This window comes from Callorhinus ursinus, unplaced genomic scaffold (assembly GCF_003265705.2).
Source record: "Callorhinus ursinus isolate GAN/ISIS: 27379988/994484 unplaced genomic scaffold, GSC_fseal_2.0 scaffold1, whole genome shotgun sequence".
Taxonomy (NCBI): Eukaryota; Metazoa; Chordata; class Mammalia; order Carnivora; family Otariidae; genus Callorhinus; species Callorhinus ursinus.
In genome coordinates, this window is record NW_027397063.1 from 136,263,906 (window position 1) to 136,276,031 (window position 12,126).

The 12,126-nt window shown below is 51.3% G+C and overlaps 1 protein-coding gene across 4 annotated transcripts in view; it reads right to left on the reverse strand.

Annotated features, from left to right (window-relative positions):
- The window catches only part of OSBPL10 (oxysterol binding protein like 10), a 307,228-nt gene that overhangs the window by 16,076 nt on the left and 279,026 nt on the right, over positions 1–12,126 (reverse strand). For all 4 annotated transcript variants that reach the window (XM_073901191.1, XM_073901195.1, XM_025883402.2 and 1 more), the window contains one exon: positions 864–1,341. In XM_073901191.1, coding sequence (XP_073757292.1) covers positions 864–1,341 — 478 coding nt within the window. The remainder of the gene's footprint in view (positions 1–863; positions 1,342–12,126) is intronic.

Sequence of the window (12,126 nt, forward strand, 5' to 3'; positions counted from 1 at the left end):
ATTTTGGGGGGGGCCGGGGAGGGTCTATTTTGTTCATACAAGTATCCATAGCGCCTAACACAACGTCTGGCATCTAGTAGGGACTCAATAAAAATGCCCTAAGTCAATGAGAGGTATTCTTAATCTCATGGGCTTTTGGAAGGGCTCCCAAGAAGTCAGGTACTCCCTGAAACTGAAGACTGAATTTTGTGTTGGATTTTTTCTTTCCCCTTCTCTAGAAGAGAATCCATAGTCTGAGTCTCAAAGGAATCTGTGACTCAGAGAAGTTGAAGAACGATGAACACAGACGCCTCAATTTAACAAGGATTATTATAGGTTTCTTCCAACAATGAATAAATTTCATTCACAGCTATTTGCTAAAATAGGAACGCGCGATCCACGCATGGCGTGATTACATTGTTCTTACTTCAGAACTCTCTAGCAGAATCCAGAGATTTGCCTTGGGAATGTTTATGAGCAGATTCGGAATAGGGAGCCCTATTATCTTTCCTGTCTGTGAGCCTGAACACGGGTGAGAATGAACAAAAATGTGTTTTCACAGATTTGGAGCCAACTCTTAATATTCATGCAAAGCTGAAAATAAAAATAGTACATAAAGGTGGGCCCCATACACGCATAACGTGTAAAGATCCAGGTGCATCCCATCTAGTCTGCAACCTTGGCCCCACTGGGAAATTACCAGGGCCTGTTCCCAAACAACAAAACCTGTCTGTCCCTCTTTACTATCTCCAATCCGAGCCACCCCCAATCCCAAAACAAAACAAAAACAAAGAATTCCACACACACAATCATCAGTCATCTCTCAGGTGTACCAACATCACCATGGAAGAGCCAAGCTCCGCCAAACGTAGGACATGGCTTACCTTCCCCTATCATGGAGACCCCCACGGACATGCCCATGAACTTGCTTTTGGTCCATACGTGAGTGTTGACGCACAGTCTCTTCTCCTTGCACTCACAGTAGAAGCAGGAGATGGGTGGGTGATGGGACACCTGCTCGGCCACAAACCTCAGTTTGTAGCTTTTGGAAGGGTCCTCAGCCATTGGGTGTTCATGGCCAGCAGGAGAATGGGGAGCAGTCCTCTTTGGCTTGACCCTGTCTTTGGGGACCTCCCAGGAGCAGTGAAACGTCTCACCGATGATGGGGTTGTAGGGCTTCTTGGCCAAGGCCCCCTTGCGGCCCTCGTGGAAGGCCGTGAGATAATACTCCACGAAGCAAATGACCCTCTCCTCGGGTGTGGCCCCAGCGGTGATGGCCAGCAGCAGGTCTGGATGCGCCATGAAGTCTGCATACATCTCCAACAGGGACCGCTTCTCCAGGATGAATGTGGGAAGCACCACCTATGTTTGAAAGGCGACAAGGTCAGACAGGAGACCCCATGATCACATGAAAGAGGCTGCCACCTCCACCAAGCAAACCCTGATCTTGGCTTCAGCCAGGCAAGGTTTCTTTTGATACGGATACAAATGACAGATCAGGGGAAACAATGTCCAAGAAAACAAGACCGGAGAAGTGGCTGCAGGGGTGGCAAAATGCTAACCCGCTTTCACGGACAAGATCGTTCGGAGTGGCTCTCTTCTCTGCTCAGCTGGACTGGAACGATGGTCTCTGCCTCCCTCTCCACCCGTCACTGTCCTCACACAAAACCCTCTTTTAGGGACCCAGGCTCAATCGTTAGGCATCTGCCTTCGGCTCAGGTCATGACCCCAGGGTCCTGGGATCGAGCCCCGCATCGGGCTCCCTGCTCAGCGGGAAGCCTGCTTCTCCCTCTCCCACTCCCCCTGCTTGTGTTCCCTCTCTTGCTGTGTCTGTGTCAAATAAATAAAATCTTAAAAAAAAATACCCTCTTTTACTCCTTGTTACTTAAAGATATGAAGAAAAGAGCTCGAAGGACTTTTTCCTTTTCTTCCTGACATCAGACACAACCAAGGGGGGGTGCCAGTGTGTCCCCACGAACACGGACCCTGGGGCTTTGCTGGTGCCGCATCAGAGGGGGTCCAGGTTGACCCACACACGCCACCACTGAGAGTGTCTATTTGGAGATCTCTGTTAGAAGAGTAGCATACAAATCCCAACATGATCAAGGGAGAGCAGGAGTGAGGAAAGGGCCCCTTGGCCCAGGTCTCTGGGAGGGAAGACCAATTAGTGGGCCAGCAAATGTCCAGAGAGCTGCCGTCGAGGAGAGGAGCCACGGGTGAAGGCAGCTCGGCAAGGCTGGCCCAGAAGAAATAAGCAGAAGTGACAAAGAAGTGAGCTGGCACTTAAAACAGCATCTTCTGGTACATGGACTGGCACAGGGGCTACTCCTAGGTTTGTTTCCGGTACCACTACTAAAGAGGAGTAGAGATCTGGATGACTCTGTCGGGGACAAGACAGGGACTCCTCGTGGGTCCAGAGTGGATCCACGCGGTCATCAGGGGCCCTACAACCCCAGTAAGGAGGTCAGGTAAAGCCAATGAAGGCCATTGTGAAACTGGGCTGGAAAGCAGGTCACTCATTACTATGGTTTCTCACCGCTCGAGAGTGATCTTAAAATGACTTTCGTTATTGGGTATTAATAGTCCACCCACTTGGCTGCAAGGCATAGCTCGCTTTGACCCGGAGCATCGCACGTTCTCCTCCTCATGTGGAATCACGGGGGTGGGGGCACAGGAGATCAAGGCCATGCAGCCGGCTTCGAATCCCTCCTCAGGACTCAGTCTGCCCTTCCTCCACATAGGCCCCAACTCCCGAGAAAATAGTCTCTGACCACGAATGTCAAAAGGCTTAGAGATCTACAACCCTGCCTCCACCTGGGTTTGCTCAGACCCTTCCTTGAAAAAGATGTAGATACAATGGAAGAGAGATGTCCTGAGAGAAAGAGACAGACAGGCAGACAGGAGATCAGCAAAGCATAGAGGTTTCTGAGGAAACTGGAAAAAGCCCAGCCCACTGGAGAGGTGACTCTTGTATCTTTTTTTTTTTTTTTAAGATTTTATTTATTTATTTGACAGAGAGAGAGAGCACAAGCAGGGGGAGCAGCAGAGGGAGAAGGAGAAGCAGACTCCCCGTGGAGCAGGGAGTCCGATGCGGGGCTCGATCCCAGGACCCCAAAATCATGACATGAGCCGAACGAAGGCAGATGCTTAACAACTGAGCCACCCAGGCTCCCTGACTCTGGTATTTTTATTAACGCTTCTGAAATATTGTGTTCGAGGAAGGAGTATGTACACGTGTCACGTAAAAAAGCAGCCAGATATAAAGTTAAACATGTAACACCATGATAAAAAAAAACCCCAAATGTTAACATGTAATTCTTGCTGTTAGATCTGAGTGATTTTTACATTTTTTTCTGAGTATCTTTCCGCTTTTCATTTACAATATACTGGGAAAAAAAATACATCACTTAAAACACAACTATGCGGATCAATGGAGATTTCCGCATTTTCTTTCGGCCAAAACTTGACAACACTGAGGACCTGGCTGCCCAGGGATCTGAGCGGGCCAGGTAAAGTACATTCTGGCTCAGGATGGCCTTCACAGGCCACTGTGATTATTTCCTTATGTCTTTTGTGGGGACAGGTCATCATTCACCGGCCATCACTGTGCGTCTGCTCTTCCCGTGGGGCTCTCAGGGGCGCAAATTCTTCCCATTACCCCTGACACATCACAGGTATCTGCTTCTGGCTAACAGCAGCCTTTTCTTCCCCTCGGCGGACTAGGGAGGTAAGAATTCCCGAGCAGAACAACTGGGACGGCTGGGCCATCTCACCTACGGCTGCTGATTAATTAGTGGGGGGCAAGGGGGCGCCTGGGAGCCTCAGTCGGTTAAGCGTCCAACTCCTGATTTCGGCTCAGGTCATGATCTCAGGGTCCTGGGATTAAGCCCCCCATCGGGCTCCCCGCTCAGTGGGGAGTCTGCTTCTCCCTCTGCCTCTGTTCCCGCCCCCTACTTGCGCCTGTATGCATGCTCTTGCTCTCTCTAAAATAAACAAATCTTTAAAAAAAAAATAAGTGGGGGGCAGGAAGTGGCACACGGGAAAGGGGGGCACATGAACCCCACCTTCTGGCCCATTTACTCCTCCTGGAATGACTAGGCAATCCACCTGTCCAAAAATTATTAATTACCACCGGGAGGGAGACCATCGGCAATGAAGAAAGGCAAGCACAGTGCCCCCCATCTGCAAAAGTGTGGCTACGGCTTCCTAACTGGCCTCCCGGCTTTTTGTCAGGCCCACCTTGATTTCTACTCCACACCACAGCCAGGCCCATCTCTCTAGAATCTCTACAAGAGATAAATGAAGTCCAGTCTGGCCCCCACCTCCCTTTCTGCCCCCAGCGGTCCCCTTACAAGTACCCACCCCTCCACACACCCAAATACTGTTTTCCCTTTTCTGCCCTCCTCCTGCTTTGTCTGAATGATGGACAGCTATTCCGCTCAAGGGTAGCCTTCTCAGTGAAGCTTCTTCTGACAGCTCCTGGTCCTAAGGCTAAACCAACAACTCCCTCCTTCAGATCCTTGCCACACCCTACACGTCTCCACCGTGGCATCCACAACGCTTGTTGTGCATTACTGGGGGGCTCCTGGGGGCTCAGTCGGTTAAGCGTCTGCCTTCGGCTCAGGTCATGATCCCAGGGTCCTGGGGTGGAGCCCCGGGTCATCGGGCTCCCCCGCTCAGCAGGGAGTCTGCTTCTCCCTCTGCCCCTCCCCCAGCTCATGTGCTCGCCACACTCTCTCTAATAAATAAAAATACTTTAAAACTTAAAAATAAGAGCATTACTGGGACAGTTTGAGGAATCTTTACTGCGGGCCACATATGAAATATGTGTAATGTGTCAACATTACATTTCCCGAGTGTGTCAAGTGTGTTGTGTGGGAGAACGTCCTTGTCGTCAGGAGATGCACACTGACCGATGCAAGGGAGAACGAACATGGGTGCAACGTACTTGGAAATGGTTCACCCAGAACCAGACATACACGCATATGTGCAGGTGCGTCTGTGTGGCTGCAGAGCGAGAGGAGAGGGAGAGAGAAATAGAGAGAGTGGGAGAGCGGGCAGAAGGGAGAAGAAAAGCAGAGCAGCAAAATGGGAACAACTGGCAAATACTGGGGAAGGCTACAGGGCAGGTCACTGTACTATTCTTGTAGCTCTACCACAGACTGGAAAATGCGCAAAATAAAAAGGTGGAGGGAGAAGAAAGAAGGCTCTTCTAGTGACGCGATACCTGAGAACGCATCAATTTTCAAAGCCACCTCCCCAAACTGCAGACCCAGGGGACGTGCTCTCACGGCCACCAGCAAGTCCGACTCACTTGGATATATATTCCTTTTTTTTTTTTTTTAGATTTTATTTATTTATTTGACAGAGAGACACAGCGAGAGAGGGAACACAAGCAGGGGGAGTGGGGGAGGGAGAAGCAGGCTTCCCGCGGAGCAGGGAGCCCGACGCGGGGCTCGATCCCAGGGCCCCGGGATCATGACCTGAGCCGAAGGCAGACGCTTAACGACTGAGCCACCCAGGCGCCCCTTGGATATATAGTCTACACTTGAAAATGCTACTGTGGCTTTGTCAGGGCTGGAGAAAGTAGGATACCTGGAGAGACGGAGGAGTACAGACTGGCAGTGGAAGGACGATTTCTCCTTTCATCCCTTGTCGGGTCTGTCTTGTTGTTGGCTGTGAGGAATACCAGATCAATGCCTTTCAACACCAGGGCCCTGAACATTTCAGGCAAGATAACATGCTTTTCACTAAGGCAGATTTCTCTCTCTCTCATACGATCTCCCTGCCTTTTGTGCGTGTGTGTGCGTGCCTTTGCAAATCAGTCACTTCATCATCTGTTCCATGGGCAGTGGACACTGGGGACACAGCCAAGAAGCAGCGAATGCTAACTGGGCTGTCTGCCTCCAAGGGGGACATGAGTGATGGCCCAGCCGTGCAGACCAACAGCATCCCAATGGCTGGGATCCCTACCGCAGATTTATTGAGCCATCAATAAGGGCTGCCTTTCCTCCCATGAACATAATTAAGACAATGAACTACTTTGGGGAAAGAAAAAAAAAAAAAAGAAGAAGATCTGCATTCGGCACTCAGAGAACAATTAATTACATTTAAAGTTGCATCAGTCTAGAAGTAACTAATCTCCGGGTTGGGCTCTTAGAACTTTGAAATAATCAATCACCCAGCAAGACAGTGAGAGGGTCCAAAGAAAGAGTCAGAGTCTCTTCCCCCGAAACAGGGAACACAGCAGGCTTCTGCAAAGAAAGGCCAAGAGCAGGTGCAATTTTCCCCAAAGAAACATCCATTAACTTAATAACCCTGAGAATCATCTCCAGAACTCCGTCCTGAGAGGGGCAGACCCACCCAGGGCCAAAGAGGCAGCACAGAGAGGCTGAAACCATCCACCGAGACTGATCTCTGTAACCCTTTAAGGAAACCAGGGGAAGTACACAAAACTCCAACCTTACAAAAGAAAGGGTAGATAATCCAGCTGCCAAAGGGTTCTTTCCTTAGCCAACAGGACACTCCCCTGGCTTTCCTTAAAATGCCAGCTTCCGGGGCTCCTGGGTGCCTCAGTCAGTTAAGCAGCTGCCTTGGGCTCAGGTCATGATCCCAGGGTCGCGGGATGGAGTCCTGCATCTGCCCCTCCCCCCCCACTCGTTCTCTCTCTCGCTCGCTCTCTAATAAATAAAAATCTTTTAAAAAAAAAAGTGCCAGCCCCCTTCACATGACCTCACAGTGCTTGGAACATCATGAAAGGCATTCACCGAAACTTTCGTTGGGTGGGAAGAGTCTGAAATAAGATGTTACTTCTCCCAAGAAGATGTGTACTAAAGAGAGCTACAGCTGTGAAAATCAACTCCCGGGTTCCCTCAGAGTCCCAGATGTGGGCTTGCAGAAGGGAAGCAGAAGCTGGGGGCTGACATTCATCTCTTGGCGGCTATGGCCTTGTGTACTTGGGCAGGCTCATCTCTCTAAGACTCAATTCCTCTACTGTAAAACAGGGAAAATAAGAATAGCAACCTCGTAGGGGTTTTGTGAGTATTAAATGAGTGCAGAATCAGCCCTGTGCCCACACAGTACGTGCTCACGCTGCTGGTGGTTGTTATCATCGGGGATCTACCTCTTCACCCAGAGACTCGAGGAAGCTAAGAACAGGGTAGATCAGACACAAACCTGTCACAAAATATTTCAGTGACAAAGCTGAAGACTAAAAGTAAGTCTCAATGACCAGAGCAACCCCTGGGACCACCTCTGGTGCGTCTGTAAATACTAGATTATTTGAGAAAAAGGAGAAATAGTTGTCTAAAACAAGGAAAGGTGGTAAGAACGTAAGTGGTAAGTTTGAATGTTTCAAACTTAAACGAGATGTAGAACTCAGGCCAGGCTCAGTGCTTTGGGCTTCACATCATCTTGTTTGGTCTTCTGAATCCCCTGTCAGCAGATAGGACAATTCCATTTTACAGATGAGAAAACGGAGGCCCAGAAAGGCTACGTAAGTAGAGAGCTGGAATGTGAACCAATTCTGCTCGGTTGAGGTCTAGGCTGGATCCCTCACTGCCCGCAGGCCAGAAGATGCACCATCACTCAGAATCTTCCCGGAAAAGCAGGATTGAAGAGCTCCTGCCAACAGCATAGGGAGGGAGTACAGAAATGACACACACCGGCCCCTCCACGATACAGATGCATCCAGACAAGCTTCAGGAAGCCAGGTTACTACTGGGTTTTCTACTAAAAGGCAAGCATTTCAGGAGAAGGAGTGGGCTTTACTTGACAGTGTATTAAAAGCAAGCTTTGGAGGTGTGCCTGGGTGGTTCAGTCGGTTAAATGTCTGCCTTCGGCCCAGGGTCCTGGGATCGAGCCCCATGTCGGGCTCCATGCTCAGCGGGGAGTCGGCTTCTCCCTCTGCCTCCCCACCTCCTACCCGAGGGGCTTGTGTTCTCTCTCTCTTTCTTAAATAAAATCTTTAAAAACAACAAGAACAACAAGATCTGGAGAGAAGAGCCAAAGGCATCAGGAAGGGAAGCAGACATGATACTTGGGAGAACGGGACACTGTGTACCCACAGCTGTGCTTGTGGGGGTTCATTTCCACGGTTTACCCTGGCTCTTCTGACCTTCCTCACAAAAACTTCCCCCTTGGAAGGAGGAGCTGAATCTAGCAACACCGATCTTTGGCATACCATGACTAAACCTGGAAATTTAGCCTACTAAAACCACCAAAGGAGAAAACTCGTACGCCCAAGACGTCTGCGACCTCATGCCAGGATCAAGAAGCCGCAGAGACACACAGGACCCATCACACTAGTTGCTGAGGACGTCCAAGACCATGTAGCAACTTGGTGGAAGGTTATGCGGCCAGTCACGAGTACACAGGGAAGGACAGCACTCTCTTCCTCAAGCCCCCGGGTGAGGACACGGCTGTTTGCTGTAGTGGGATTTGTGGGGTCAACGAACCACAACCATGCACGGGATCTCCACCTGGTTTTACAAATAATGCTACTGTAACCATTCAAGTGATTCTTTAGGAATTGAAGAAATTTACAAATTATCTCGGCAAGCCTCTCTCACAAAGTGAGAATCTTGTCTTACGTAATTACTAATTGCAGAGAGAGTTCGGGGTCCCTGGAAAAAGAAGGAGGGAGACCTAGCTTTCTTTTTTTTTTTTTAACTTTATTATGTTATGTTAGTCACCATACATTACATCATTAGTTTTTGATGTGGTGATCCACGATCCATTGTTTTCGTACAACCCCCACTCCTCCATGCAGAACGTGCCCTCCTTAATAGCCATCACCGGGCTAACCCATCCCCCACCCCCCGCCCCTCTAGAACCCTCAGTTTGTTTCTCAGAGTCCATAGTCTCTCATGGTTCCTCTCTCCCTCCGATTTCCCCCCTTCATCTTTCCCTTCCTTCTCCTAATGTCCTCCAGGCTATTCCGTATGTTCCACAAATAAGTGAAACCATATGATAATTGACTTTCTCTGCTTGACTTATTTCACTTAGCATCATCTCCCCCAGTCCCATCCACGTTGATGTAAAAGTTGGGTATTCAGACCTAGCTTTCTTGACATAAGAAAGGTCATTTGAGGTGCCCCCCCCAACCCTGCCACCTTGTGAAAGAAGGTAAGAATGGCCATTCTCGGGCCAGCAGATAGCCTTATCAGAGATGGTAAATCAGTAGTAAAACCCCCAGGACAGGTTCAGAGGTAAAGGTGGACTGGACGCACATTCCTGAGTTCTCTTTGCGGGATCTAAAGTCCCCTGAGGACTCAGACGCCGGCCCAAGAGGAGCCAGAGATTTGGTGATGATGACCCTGGCTCCTGACTTTGACCTAAACTCTGTCACCCTAAGGGGACTTCTGCCCCAATCCCACTGTCTTCACCACTGCGCAAGTCCCTTCGTGAATGTGTATGCCTCCCTTAGCTTAAAACTGCCCCGATTTCGTTGTTCAGGGAGACACTGCTTTGGGAAAGATCCCTGGTGTTCTCCTTTATTTGCGGCAAGTAAAATCCTTCTTTTTCCTAGTCTTTGGCTCAGTTGTGTCTTTTGGCTTGACACTCACCAAGAGGGGAACCCCGTTTCGGGTAACAATGGGATAGGCACCGTGTACCTTGAGGGTCAGGGAATTCCTCACCTGAGGAGAGCCCAATCCCCCCCTCCCTTTGTCTTGTACTACTTTTAACCACAATCTCTATCCCCAAAACTCCCACCTACTTTGTGGAATCAGCTGCGCCATCTGGAACAACACGAAATCCACTGTTCTAGAAGATCTCCCTCTCACCTGATCCCGTAAAACTGGAGTTTAGGCTAGCCCCCCCGCCCCCGAGGAATCCATGTGGGTGGGTCACCTTGCTACCCATAACTACCACCGTCCTCCATAATCTCAGTTCCAAGCATGCCACTCTCCACCCAGTCCCCCTGAGGTCCCACCACACTCTGCCTCATCCCAGCCCCATCAAGAACGACAGCCTGTTGACCCTCTTCTGTCCCCCACCTCCTTGCAGCCTCGTTTCCCACCACACGGGCGTGGAGTCCATGGCCCCACCTTACACTTACCCCTCTGATCCCTGCCGCACCCCCCCTGCCCTGCAGCTCTGCCACTTTCTCCCGCTCGGGTTCTAACCGAGTGAACCTCAACTCTGCCTTAATCCAGCTCCTCCCATTCTCCACGCCTCAACCTGCGGCTCAACCTCCCTGGAGGGAAAGAGGCACCTTTTACATCCGTGACCGACAGCAAACTTAAGTGCCCCTGTGGGAGGGTGTAGCCATCCTCCTACCTCCCAGGCCACCCTGAGACCACCACTCCTTTCCTGTTGCTATCTCCTCCCTCCTCCAATCTCTCACATGAGCCCACTACTTCTGTGGACATGGGGACAAGCGTGATGACCGTGTGCACACCATCATCCCGAGCCAACCCTCCCGCGGCACTCACCAGGCCCCGCTCGGACGCCCTCACATGCCGGGCACACGCAGAGCAGCCCCACAGAAGGTACAGCTCTCCCGGGTTCACAGTAAGGAAACTGAGGCACTCAGCCTAGGGAACTCAGCCAGGCTGCCACCCTGACAGTCCGGCTCTCCAGCCAACGTCCTGGGCTCTGCCTTCTCCCCGGAGGCAATGGCTGCACCGTCCCATCGAAGGGTGACCCTCCGCCCGTGCTCTGGGCCCCACACCCTCCTACTACTCGGGTTCCTGCAGCCACCACCCCTCCCCTCTCTGCTCCCACCGGCACCCAGACACCTTCAGAAGCCGAGCCTCCCACGTCCCGGTCCGCCTCCAGCTTCCACCCAACCTTCTGCTCTCCCTTTACTATATTCCAAGCTCTTGAGACAGCCATCTCTTCTCTCCGCCACCACCGGTCTTCCCGATCTCCCTGGCGCCCACCCCCCATCAGACCTCGACAGAAACAAATGCAACAGTCTATTTCCAGGCCCGACCTTTCTGGACACCTCCCCGGCAATTGCTCACAGCCGACGGCTCCTCTCTCCTGGAAGCACTCTTTTCCCGTGGCTCCAGGACCTCACACTCCTCTGGTTTCTGTCCTACCTCCCTGCCTGGCCCTTCTCAAGCTCCTTTCCTGGATCCTTCTCATGCCCCCAACCTCCACATATTGAAGTATCACAGGACTCAGGCCTTGGACATCCCCTACATCTCCACTCACTCCCCAGAGGAACTCATTCCCATCTCCTGGCTTCAAACACCCTCTGTTCCTTGTTGGTTCTCGACCTTGCACCTGAACCTCACTCATAACCCTCAGACTCTATACCAACTGCCTCCATACCCTCCCTACCTGGATGCCTAAATACCAGCTACCTCAGGCCTAAGAGATCCATGACAAATTCGTGATAGCCCCCAGCCTGCTCTTGCCATGGTCTTCCCCTCCTCCGTAAGGGCGGGGGCCGTCTGGGGCCCTGGTGGCCCCCAGTGCACCCCAGCTCCTGCAGAGCACACTTGTTTTAATCAATACGGAGCAAGTGACACTGTGCCGCTCTGGAGCCTAAGTTTTAAAAACACTTCTCCGCTTCACTCTTGTCCTCATGGGGACTTGGAGCCACCCCGTAAGATGCCTGGCTCCCCAGCTGGACAGACCACGTGGGAAGGATACACAGACAGAGACCGTAAGACTGCATGGAGAGAGAGCGGGGCGCTGCTATCTCAGCCATGTCCAGCCCCCCCACCGACCCACCAGCGGACCAGAGACCTGTGAGTGACCGTGGACAAGGCCGACAGCAGGACCGTCCAGCCGAGCCCAGCCCAGACTGCACAGCTGAGGACAAACAAAATGGCTATTCAAAGCCATGACATTTGAGGTGGTTAAGTCCTCAGCAATAGGTCACAGAAACAAATGTGGCTGAATCTAGTGTTTAGTCTTCCGGTGGCTCAGGTCAGAATCCCAGAGTCACTCCTTACCCCTCTTTCCCTTACGCTCCACATCCGAGCCATAAGCGATCAGGACACCCATACCCTGTGGGGACATCCGAACTCTGCCACTGTCACTCCGCCATCATCTCTCACCTCCTCCCTGCGTCTACCCTTCCCCCCACTGCCTGCAGCCCACTCACCCGCACCCCAGTTTACCTTCCACGAGAGGCAAAATAATCCTTTACAAGAAGGGTCGCTGTGTTTCTTTGCTCAAAACTCTCCA